The sequence below is a fragment of the Aulostomus chinensis genome, chromosome 7, assembly GCF_037954235.1.
Source record: "Aulostomus chinensis isolate RoL2024-O1b breed Wild chromosome 7, RoL_Achi_v1.0, whole genome shotgun sequence".
Lineage (NCBI taxonomy): Eukaryota > Metazoa > Chordata > Actinopteri > Syngnathiformes > Aulostomidae > Aulostomus > Aulostomus chinensis.
This window is the reverse complement of record NC_141326.1, coordinates 12,138,262-12,150,000: the sequence shown is the minus strand read 5'-3', so window position 1 is coordinate 12,150,000 and position 11,739 is coordinate 12,138,262. Positions and strand designations below refer to the sequence as shown.

At 45.9% G+C, this 11,739-nt stretch overlaps 2 protein-coding genes across 5 annotated transcripts; one reads left to right on the top strand and one right to left on the bottom strand.

Moving 5' to 3' along the window:
* The first annotated feature begins 1,392 nt into the window (after positions 1 to 1,392).
* Positions 1,393 to 3,912, top strand: LOC147258547 (uncharacterized). 2 transcript variants are annotated; one of them, XR_015116786.1, is made up of 7 exons: positions 1,393 to 1,762; positions 2,069 to 2,151; positions 2,568 to 2,619; positions 2,702 to 2,765; positions 2,851 to 3,570; positions 3,664 to 3,727; positions 3,828 to 3,912. XR_015116786.1 is itself a non-coding variant. In XM_086207718.1 (6 exons), the coding sequence occupies exons 1-5, from the start codon at positions 1,583 to 1,585 to the stop codon at positions 3,546 to 3,548; spliced, it is 1,077 nt and encodes a 358-aa protein (XP_086063844.1). In that variant the 5' UTR covers positions 1,393 to 1,582; the 3' UTR covers positions 3,549 to 3,570; positions 3,664 to 3,889. The 2 variants fall into 2 exon arrangements, 1 of the variants encoding a protein (XP_086063844.1); XM_086207718.1 differs by having other exon boundaries at positions 3,664 to 3,889.
* A 920-nt stretch (positions 3,913 to 4,832) lies between these two features.
* On the bottom strand, positions 4,833 to 11,455 carry LOC147258546 (uncharacterized). 3 transcript variants are annotated; one of them, XM_086208460.1, is made up of 14 exons: positions 11,347 to 11,420; positions 11,008 to 11,094; positions 10,715 to 10,804; positions 10,499 to 10,591; positions 10,146 to 10,250; positions 9,960 to 10,058; positions 9,728 to 9,832; positions 9,494 to 9,625; positions 7,750 to 9,404; positions 7,383 to 7,494; positions 7,140 to 7,279; positions 6,922 to 7,008; positions 6,596 to 6,689; positions 4,833 to 6,399 (listed from the first exon to the last, which is right to left on the bottom strand). In XM_086208460.1, exons 2-14 carry the CDS (start codon positions 11,068 to 11,070, stop codon positions 6,100 to 6,102), a joined length of 3,075 nt encoding a protein of 1,024 aa, XP_086064586.1. In that variant the 5' UTR covers positions 11,071 to 11,094; positions 11,347 to 11,420; the 3' UTR covers positions 4,833 to 6,099. The 3 variants fall into 3 exon arrangements, with proteins under 3 accessions (XP_086064586.1, XP_086064585.1, XP_086064584.1); XM_086208459.1 differs by having other exon boundaries at positions 4,834 to 6,399; positions 11,008 to 11,075; positions 11,347 to 11,455; XM_086208458.1 differs by having other exon boundaries at positions 4,909 to 6,399; positions 11,008 to 11,078; positions 11,347 to 11,450.
* Between the last annotated feature and the right edge of the window lie 284 nt (positions 11,456 to 11,739).

The following is an 11,739-nucleotide window of genomic DNA, read 5'->3' as shown; positions in this document are numbered from 1 at the left end:
CCCAACCGGTCAAAGCAGAAGGCCGTCCCCATTGAGCCTGGATCTGCTCGATGTTCCTGCCTGTTAAAAGGAAGGTTTTCATCACCGCTGTAGCAGGATGTGTTTGCTGATGGAGAATTGTTGGGTGGAGATTCATTGAAGGAGTGAGGTACCAGACCTGCTCTACCTGTAAAGTGTCATGAGAGAACTTTTGTTGTGATTTGGCGCTACACAAATAAAATTGACTTGATTCGACATCTGAAAACAGAGATTCATGGGGGTTCTCTAAAAATGAAATAAATGTGAAGGTGCTGTGTACGATGAATTACAAGACTGAACATTCAAATGTGATATAGATGAGTAAAGTTATGATATCTGCGTGTGCTATACATTTTATTTAACTTCAACTGACAGCACTTGGGTTTGTTACTAACATATTTTTCTGTTGTCAGAGGAGTTTGGAACTATTAATCTGTTAAGATATTTCATCTGTTCTGAATACTCAACCTTTTTGATGTAAAAATAGGGTAGCCTGGTGCACCAGCCCACAGTAAAGTCCCAAACAGCCTGTATGAGTCCTACATGTCACTGAAGAGATGTGTCGATGCCTTCTGTTCATTTATGATACCAAAGCATCACTTTATCACATGCAGAGTAAATATTAAAAAAGGAATAAAAGTGGTTTAGTAATTGGGTGATTAATTGATTAAATGTGATCAGGTTCAGATACACGCTGTTGTGGTTCCTCTTACAGTGTGGCCTCCCAGGGACATCCGGGGCCAGGCGTATAAAACTCTTTGTCTGTATGTCTCCAGCTACCCTAACTTGCATGGTTTGTTACATGTAGTGGGGTCAAGGCTGGCGGCTTGACTTGAGACTGACAACTTGAGAATGATGACAGGAGACCGGGGACTGACAACTTGAGACAGGCAACTGGAGAACTAGTGAAACTTGATGAGAGAAATTAAACTTGCCATGACAACAGGTAACATACGACAATGGACCAGCCCCGAACAGGGGAAAACACAGAGGTTAAATACATGAGGGAAAACAAGACACAGGTGGTGCAATCACCCAGGTGAGACACATGAAGTAATCACAGGAGGGAGGTCAGGAAGACAGGACATGACTACAAAATAAAACAGGAAACACGAGACAGGGATCGTGACATGATTGTTGTGTGTGGCTGGAGAACGTGGAGAAAACCCATGCAGGCAGGGGGAGAACATGACTGGAGTCAGATCAAAGTGAGAGATTAAAGATCAAAGTAGAACTGGGATCAAAGTAGGACACTGACATCAAAGATGCAGCTAGTACAAAGAATTTGACGTTGACCTCAGAATTCTGAATCTGCTCTACGAATGACCTATCAAAGAAACTCTGTTGTGGTCAGTATATATATGGCTTCATCGTTTCGGCTTTGAAAACAATTGAGAAGATCTCAAGTCTTTTGTTTCAGTCACATCGAAACGCCAGCGAAGCAACTTTGACCTTGACAACAGTCAACATATTAGCTGTCCCTCAACATCTCTCGGCTGCACAGGAAATCTCTGTCTGGGAATTTATTTTGGATCGTCTGTGTGGCAGAGCACCAACTGTCCTCATGTACCAGATGAAGCCAATCTTCCAGCGTGACGTGAAGATCGATTTACCCACCTGCATGTACAAGTTACCAAATATTCATGAGCAGCGAGGACGCACCCCTGAATGTGTGCTCCAGAACGGTGACGTGAGCCCAGTCATCAGTGCCAAGGTCTTCTATGTCACTGGATATCCTAAAAAGGTAAAATCAGTTTTACATGGAGAGAATTGATTTTTTTTCTCACCAACTGCACACGCACACACACACACACACACACACACACACACACACACACACACACACACACACACACACAGGGCGAGATCATTTCAGAATTTTCATGTCAGCAGATCAGTAGGACATAGATTCACCTGGAGGGGACGATGAATACCTCAAAGCTCACTGGCAAAATCCAATTTTATCGTTCAAATTAAGTTCAAAATATTTGCGTTAGCAATCAAAACCATGTTGTTTTTTTTAATGACTGAAATTTCTTACAACCCTCAGATGGATGAAAATGAAATTGAAGCCATCTTCATCACATTTGGGGATGTCAAGGAGGTGAACTTCATCAAACACAGAAAAGGAGGGTGAGTTTCACTGTACAGCAGGGCTTCTCAAATACAAAAGGGCTGCAAAGAGCTTTTTCAATGGGTCAAAGGTCCGTTTATTGAGGTCGGTCAGGCCAAATGCAGTAACACTGTAATATTCTAAAGAAAATGCCATTTTCATTCAAAACAACAACAAAAATACAAACTAAAATGAAATGTCGTTTCCATTTTGCATAAACTAAAATAAACAGTTGAGTAAAACAAAGCATGACCCCTGTCATGAATCCAAAACAAACATGTCAGGAGGGGTTAAGAACACTTTGTTTGGATGTGGCCCAGGGCCGCCTCGTGAGGATCACTGCTCTACAGGCACTGATGTACAATTTCTTGATGATTTACATTTGATTTGTGAATTGAGTGTCAATATCTTTGAGCCATTTTCTTGTCTCTCCAAGGTGTGCATTTGTGCACTTTGCCAATGATGTCAACATTCAGCGTATCATTGAGGTAAGTGGAAATGAGTTCATGAGCTGTTTTGATGTGACATGTTTACGACACAAAATAAAGTATTCACATATTTGTCCCTCAGACACCACAGTTTTATGGGACCAAGAGGCTGAAAGTGTTCCTTGCAAGAAAAGGAGAGAGCACACGTGAGTGATTGATTCGGCTTCAGGAAACGCCACATCTACACGATGACGTTGCCTCTGACATTTTCAATGTTCTCTTTCTATCCAGGACCCCGTCCCACCAACAATGGAGGCTCCCCCAATCAAAAGGGGACAGAATTATTGTCTCCCACCAATGACGGAGCAACTCACAATCATCAGGAGGAGGAGAGGCTTTCATCTTTAAACAATGGAGGTTCTCCTGATCACCAAGAAGAACAGGAGGGGCCACGTTCTCCTGATCACCAAGACAAAGAAGAGAGGCCTTATTCTCCTGATCACCAGGACGAAGAAAAGACGGCAAGTTCTCCAGATCACCAGGAGGAGGAGGAGGGGCCACGTTCTCCTGATCACCAGGACAAAGAGGATAGGCCTTGTTCTCCTGATCTCCAGGAGGAGGAGGAGGAGGAGGGGCCTCGTTCTCCTGATCACCAGGAGGAGGAGGGGCCTTTTTCTCCTGATCACCAGGATGAGGAGGAGAAGGAGGAGGGGCCTTTTTCTCCTCATCACCAAGAAGAAGAGGAGGGGCCTTGTTCTCCTCATCACCAGGAGGAGGAGGAGGGGCCTTGTTCTCCTCATCACCAGGAGGAGGAGGAGGGGCCTTGTTCTCCTCATCACCAGGAGGAGGAGGAGGGGGCTTCAGTGTCAAATGGTGGAAGTTCCCCCAATCATCAGAAGGACGCCCAGCCTCCTCAGGAAGGAGGCATCTTCACGGTGGTCAGATCTTTTGTTTATCTCCTGGGGGGCTGCTTCTGCATACCTCACTGAGGATGTTCAGCCAATCCTTGAAGTAAGTGCTAACGGATTAGTAACATATTTTGGATTTGATGCTTTTACAACACAAAATAATGGTCGTCGTATTTTTTTTTTTTTTTTGCCATAGAAACGTTTTTATTGAGGGAGTGAGAAGCTCAAGATGGGCCCTGCCATGGAGGAAAGGAACCCTTGTATGTATTTCATTCCCCTTCAGAAGAACATCATGTGTTCAAGTCGATGTTGCCTTAGAAAATGAAGTCTCACACTCTTGTTTGTTGTCTTTCTTTCCAGTGGCTGCATCACCCAAAAGTCCACCACTAAGTGTCCCTTTTGTCGGAGTTTTGCTTCACATCTTGGTGTCTAAAATAAAGCCAATAATTGTATGTCTGTCTATGACTCAATTATCTCAACAAACGTTCATTCAATCAAATGTTGCTTGGCTATGCAGAGGGTTGCATTCATGGTCTGTCCTCTGTTGGAATTTCTGAAGGCTCAGGTTTTCTGTTTCTTATAGGACCACTGGCTGGGCCACACAGAGGTTGTTTATGGTCCACATGTTGAGAGTGCGTGTATTACATTCTGCTGCTTTATGCTGCGTCACCTCCTTTACCACCATATGATGCTGCTCTAAAGTAAATGTGGTGGAGTTACAGTGAAAACGTCGTCCTGTTTTACTTTTCTAGTTGTGTTGAACGGAGGGTGGAGGAGGGACACTGCAGGGCTGAAGTAAGGAGGCAAGTGTTCTTAATATTCTTCAGTCTAGCACCAGTGTGTCCTGATAAGTGGATTTTATTGGGGTTTTTTTTATGTTGATATGATGTATTGATATGTGGTTTCCTGAATCTGAAAAGCTTGTCATGTGACTTCCTCATGTGACCATCTGACACGAGTATCATAGGTGAAGTTCAAGCGTGTGGGGGGGGGGGGGCAGAGGTGGAGTGGCCGTCTATCAACAAAAGAGTCGCTGGTTCGATCCTCACTTCCCCTGGTGACCATGCCCAGGTATCCTTGAGCAAAATACTGAACCCCTCATTGCTCCTGATGGCCCTGTGATGGACTGGTGACCTGTCAAGGGTGAACCCTGCCTCTCACCCAATGTCAGCTGGGATAGGCTCCTGCCCCCCCCCCCCCCCCCCGCCCCAACACCACCACCCTCAATGGAAAAGCAGTATAGAAAATGGATGGACAGTTGAAGAGGGACCAGATTGTCCTTGCCCTGATGAGGGCCCTCCCACCTGAAACACAGTAGCTGGATTTATTTTTCACCTTCTTTATTTCCTCTGATTTGTTCTCAACTTGGATCCCACTCTTTGATAAATTACAACAACAACAACAACAACAACATAATGATGTCGTGAAACTATAAATAACTCAGAAAATGATCATGGCCAAGATGGCTTAATGCGATATTTATATATGTACAGTATATATACGCACAAATATTACAACAACGTGGGTTGGACATGTCACCAATTTTCACTGCATAACGTGCTCATCTGTTAAGAGGAGGGATTTTTAATAATCATTCATTCATTTGCCATTCCTCTCTTCTTTTCTCTGCCTTCTGGCCACCAGGAAGAGGAGAATAATAACTGAAGAACTCTCCCTTCGAACACTCCCTCTGGAGTGAAACCATCACTGGGACTGGTATGTAGTCCTTCCAGGGCTGGAGGACACCTCTGACACAGGTGGGAATGTTGGGAACTGAAATGAATTAATTTGTCCACCTGAGGATTTTCACATCAGAACTGAAAACTGGATACTGGCTGTGCCAATACTGCTCTCTACTGGTCATTTTAGGAAATACATCTCCTTTACTGCAGCCACAGAGTGAGGACTCAAAATCCTCTGGAGGAGAGTTGTCTGCTTCATCAGTGAGACCTCTGGATGTCAGTCAGCACTTTATTTTGTTCACCTCACATCTTTTGACGAATGCAAACTCCTGAATGCCTCAGCCAAGGAACTTTTGGTTTTTTTTGCAATGTTGGTTTCTTTTTTCCACTGCTGCTTTGAACCTTAATTTGACCCCCTAAACATGCTCAAAAACGTACCAAATTTGGCACGCACATCCGGGGACCCTTAGGGGTCAAATTATGGCTTAAAGTGGCAGCGGAAAAAAGAAGCAAACGTTGTAAAAACTCCAGGGTCTTTGCCCCCAAGTTCCTCCCTGCCCTCAACTCAACCCTTCCCGTGTGTTCCAGAACCATCACGTGTCAAGTCAGCTGCTGAGGAGCCCATTCAGACTTGAACTGGTCATTTACCTGTCAGTCTGACCCCATTCATGTGTGTGTGTGGGGGGGGGGGGGGGGGCTCACCCGGGGGGGTCTCACCCAGGGTCATGACACTGGTTACTGTTGATGGGAACACTGGGCCTCCTGTGTTCACCAGTGCTTGCTGTCATAGCACTTGTCATAGTCCAGCCACCTTTTGTTGATGCCAAACGTGTCCTGCAACCCAGAGCTAGAAACACTGTATCTGAGATGGCGAGCAAATTTAACTCGGCTGCAATGGTGACAGGATTCATGGTTCACTGGAGGTACCTAGCAGGAGTGTAAGGGGACATCTACAGGTGTTGGAAACCATTGGTAGCAGGGAGGCGACTGATGTCGTCATAAGCCCTAAACCTGCTTGTAGTGGGGGCGCTCTGCAGACTGCTGGCTGCAGGGCTGTACGGGGGAAAACAGTAGCAGTGTGAGTGGGGGGCATATGTGGGGTGAGGCGGGGGGCAGCATGTGCGGCTGACCACAGCAGCCTGGAAAGCTTCGACCTGGCTGGAGAGCTGCTGCAGGGACTCTGTACACAGATTTAGTTTAGCCTCCAGATGGCAGGTCCTCTTCTTCTCTTCTCTTTCTTCTTGAAAAGGCTGGAGAGGAGAAACCAGAAGAACGCAGGTGAATCAGGCGTGAAAACACAGCAAGACGAGACAAACTGCCTCTGTGAGATCCAAACACCTATTTGGGTGAAGTGCCACTTTAAAGAAGTACAAATATCTTAATAATCACTCATCAAACACTTTGCTCCAGCAAGCCTGGCCAGCTGGTGGTCTCCCTCCATCCTACCTGCTGCTGCTGCCTCCTCTCTGGGGTCACCAGACCTCCCAGTTTTGGGTCCCTATGGGTGGATCCCATGCGTGTTGAATTGGAAAGCTGGAATCTGGACACACAGGTGTAACAGGTTAGATATGGTACGGTGTCCTTCCTCTGATGAATCTCTGGGATCCATTTTTATTTTGTGCGCTGTTTCTGCTGCAGAGTGCAGTGGGCTCTGGTACGACTCCCAGTGTGAAGTGTGTTCAGCTCCTCTGGGCTGGAGAGTCCGTGCTGGTGTTCCTCTCCAGGCCCTGACGCGGGGGAGTCCTCCAGGTGTGTGTTTGTGTGATGTGTACCTGTCAGCGTTGGAGGGCGCCGCCTGCTTCCTCTTCTCATGTCTCTGATCCGATGAGCTGGTCCATCTTTGACTTGATTCAAACTCACTGATGGGAGAAAACAAGACCAGGATCCATTAAAAACTGTTCACAGCTGTGAGCCTGCAGTGAGATTCTGTTGTTTAAAGTCAGAATAATGACGTGGCCCCTTTTTGATGGTGCAGGCACTGTGGTTCTACCTCATTTTGTAGGCCAGGCTGTCATACTTGTCCTCCATCCGTGCCAGCCTGGTCTCAAAGCATGACGTCTGGGCCTTCCAGAGCTCCATCCAGGTCTTGTGTGCGGACGGCGTCAGCGGCTCGTCCTCTTCGTCTGCAGCCTAATAAGGAACATAAATTAGAGGTTTTGATGATGGTACCAGTGATGGATTCACGTCAAGGGACAAACTCCTCTTCAGTCTGTGGGATGACGTTCTGACGAACCTGGGCTTCCCATCTCTGCAGGGGTTGAACGTCCTTCAGGATCCTCTTGGACTCCTCGTTCAGCCGGGCCTGCTCCTCTCTCCTCTTGGACAGGAGGCGCTGGCGCAGAGCCCTGAGGAGAAGCACACACATACAGTGTTGCAGAATTCAATTGGCTTTTGGACTTTTTGAGTAAAACTATAAATACTTGGAAAAAAAGTATTTAACGGGAATGAGTATCCAACACTTTGAGTACTAGGACATGTTTTGGTACGTCAACAGTGAGTTCTACATCGTTAGTGTCATATTTGTAAAATCTGCAGTCGTCCAATGTTTGTCTCTTGCGCCCTGGAAATGAGGGCCAGGGACTTGAAAACATTTTTCCTACCTCAGTCCTTCCTCCTTTTCCTCGTTCAAACGTTGCTTCTCCTCCTCTTCCTGCCTCTTCATACGCTCTTGCAGGCGACGCAATCTCTTCTCCTTCTCCTTCGTTATATTCTGCCTTTCCTCCTCTTCCTGCCTCCTAATCTGCTCCTGCAGGAGACTCAATGTCTTTTCTTTCTCCTGTTCTATTTCCCCCCTTTCTTCCTCCTCTTTCTGGCGAAGGTGCTCCTGCAGGAGACGCAGTCTGTGATTTTTCTCCTCCAAAAGTTGCTTTTTTTCCTCCTCCTCATTCCTTCTAAACTCCTCTTGCAGGAGGAAACGTTTCCTCCCCATCTCCATGATCATCTGCCCCTTTTCATTCTCCTCTTCTTTCTTCAGCCCCTCCTGCAGGAGACACATCCTCTTTTCCTTCTCCTTCAACATCTGTCCCCTTAGGTCCTTCTCTTCTCGTCTTATCTCCTCCTGCAGGAGAAATCCCCTCTTCTCCTTCTCCTTTATAATGTGCCCCTTTTCTTCCTCCTCTCTTCTCCTCAGCTCCTCTTTCAGGAGAAGAATCCTCTTCTCCTTCTCCTTCATAATCTGCCCCTTTTCTTCCTCCTCTCTTCTCCTCAGCTCCTCCTTTAGGAGAAGAATCCTCTTCTCCTTCTCCTTTAACAATTGCCCCTTTTCTTCCTCCTCTCTTCTCGTCAGCTCCTCCTTCATGAGATGAATCCTCTTCTCCTTCTCCTTTAACATTTGCCCCCTTTCTTCCTCCTCTCTTCTCCTCAGCTCCTCCTTTAGGAGAAAAATCCTGTTCTCCTTCTCCTTTAACAATTGCCCCTTTTCTTCCTCCTCTCTTCTCGTCAGCTTCTCCTTCAGGAGACACATCCTATTTTCCTTCTCCATCATCTGCCCCTTCTCTTTCTCCTCTTCTCTCTTTATCTCCTCCTGCAGGAGACACAATCTATTCTCCTTCTTCTTTACCATTTGCCCCTTCTCTTTCTCCTCTTCTCTCTTTATCTCCTCCTGCAGGAGACACAATCTATTCTCCTTCTTCTTTACCATTTGCCCCTTCTCTTTCTCCTCTTCTCTCTTTATCTCCTCTTGCAGGAGACACAATCTCTTCTCCTTCTCCTTTACAATTTGCCCCTTCTCTTCCTCCTCTTTTCTTTTCAGCTCCTCCTTCAGGAGACGCATTCTATTTTCCTTCTCCATGAACATCTGCCCCTTTATGTTCTCCTCATCTCTCTTTATCTCCTCCTGCAGGAGACACAATCTCTTCTCCTTCTCCTTTGTCATCTGCCCCTTTTTGTTCTCCTCCTCTCTCTTAAGCTCCTCATTCAGCAGACGCATCCTATTTTCCTTCTCCTTCATCATCTGGCTCTTTTCATCCTCCTCTTCTCTCTTCAGCTCCTCCTTCAGGAGATGCAATTTCTTCTCCTTGTTCTCGTCCTCGTTCCACCCTCTAATTTTTTCAGGAGGGCTGGTCTGGAGGAGGTCCACATCCTTCTCCTTTATCATTTCCCCCTCTTCATTCTCCTCTTCTCTCTTCAGCTCCTCCTTCTGGAGACACAAGCTCCTCTCCTTTTCATCCTTGCTCCTCCCTCTCACATTTTCAGGCGGGCTGATCTTGAAGATGTCCAAGTTCATGATGTCCGTGTCTGACAAGCAGAGGCTCACCTAGAAGAACCGATGATCACGTTTAATAGAAACCATAATGTGAGAGAGCCTGAAACAAACCCTTACATCTTGTATTTGTTTGGACTCACATTTTCCTCTGATGTTTCGTTATCACTCTCATCATCACTGTCATCTTTAACACAGCAAAGGTTGAGACACACGCCCTTCAGAGTATGAGAAGGGGTGTTAGAATCCTCAGCTGCTGCACTTTCATTGGACGTCTGACAAAGTAAGAGAGTAAACAAAGTATTGACTCTCATGGTTTGGGATAGGAAAAGAATTCAGAAGCCCACTTGTGCTTCTCCATGGATCAGGATCATTACCTTGGGCGGCTTGAGGTGTTTGTGCTTCCCTATGGGAGGAAGCAGCCCAGCCTTCAGAGGAAGGTCATCCTCTGGGGATAAAGATGCTGCTGATGAGCTGGACTCCTTATGAGACACATTGAGAAGTAAGTATTATCATGAAGCTCCAAAATCTAGAAGCAACATCCCTTTGATCATGGATGGAACCTCCTCTGTGGCAAACGATTGTCATTTGGCATTTGCTTGTTCCTACCTCCATCAGTGACGTTTTGTCATCACTGAGTTGACTGAGCTTGGAGTGACTGTTCTTGGCGTCCTCCAAAACGTCTGCAGATGTTTTGCTGCTGGGGGCCTAAAAAAAGTACAAATGGAATCAAAGCATTTTGAAAAAGAATTCAGAAGCCCACTCATGTGCCTCACTGTGGATCAGGATCTTTACCTTGGGCGTCTTGAGGTATTTGTGCTTCCTTATGGGAGGAAGCAGCCCAGCCTTCAGAGGAGGGATATCCTCTGGGGATAAGGACACGGAGGATGAGCTGGAGTCCTGAAAGGAGAGAGACAATGAGAGAGAAGTATGAAGCACCCAGATCTACCGTTAACATTCAAGTCATCATTTTGTGAGACAGTAAGTTCACAATCAGATGTCTGCCAGTCAGGACAAACACATGAGAGGCTTCCTGAGAGCACCGTGAAACATGAGGCCATCTTTCAACCCTTGGCCCTGCCCCTCCAACATCTCTGAGGGTTTGGGCAAGGCCTTTTGCATGTGTCTTTGTTGGTCAGAACCTTTACCTTGGGTGTCCCGAAGCTCTTCTTCCCCGGCAAAGCAGCTCTAAGAATATTTTTCCTCTGTTGGGTTTTCACAGATTCTAAAAATGAGCTTGTCTTCAAAAGGGAAAGAGACACGATGAGAAGGAAATCATTAAACGCCCACAACGCTGATGGTTTGGGTCAAACCAAAAATTCAAAATCCCACTTGTATGTTTCTGCATAGTTCAAGATCTTTACCTCGAATGCCATGATGGGTTTCAGCTTCGTTCGGGGTCGAAGCCTGCCAGCGTTCAGAGGAGGGGAACCGTTTCCCGAGGTTGAGTCGGTCTTCCAAAGGGGAAAGAGATGGGATGAGGAAGGAATATTACAAATCCAGAAGCAACGCTCAAGTCATTGGATTGATCATCAGTAGAATCTCCATCCACCAACAACCTTTTACTAGGAACTCTGTCAGGTCACATTGTAATTTGATGGTTTTGGTTTGGTACATAAAAGACAAATGTTATTAAACCGAGGAAACAAATAACCACCTTCTCCTCCTCTGTTTGTTCCTCCGTCGTCTTCACAACAGCCTGCTGGAAGCGCTTAGCCATGGTTCCTGCTGACTCAAAGCAGAACTGCATTCAACACCACAAAACAAAGCCAAATACAGTTTACTATGTACATTTATAAATGAGAGAAAGCCCTTCTGGCTCGCTACAATGAGCCTCGTTTTCTGAGAAGATGTTTAAATTGTCTCATCTCAGGCACTGAGTCTTGTGTAGCTTCACAAAGGAACTTACAAAGGGACCTGAAGGACCGTAAGATTTGAAAGGTAAATACAAGAAAAATTGTTTTAAGATTTCATGTTGTTGTTTTTTTTAGCTCACCGCTTCAGATGCTGAAGATGTTTTGAATGAAAATGAAAAGTAAAGAAGCTGTTGAGAAATTGTGGTTGTATGATGGGAGGTCGATTCGATACATAATCTCTGCTTCCCTGTTGACATATAAAATCTCAGAATCAGAGGACTGTCAGTCATGACAGACATGACTGACATCGATGTCAGTCACGGTGACTGACATCGATGTCAGTCATGTCTGTCAGTCAAAAGTGCGGAGTCTTTCGATTCAGTTGACATTCTTGCCCCCCCCCCCCCGATCAGAAGGTCAAAGGTTCAATTTCCAGCTGACCCAGGTTCTTTGTTTATGGAGTTTTCACATTCTCCCCATGTCTGGGTGGGCTTGTTTTCTCCACCATCAAAAACATGTAGTTATGTCCGTAG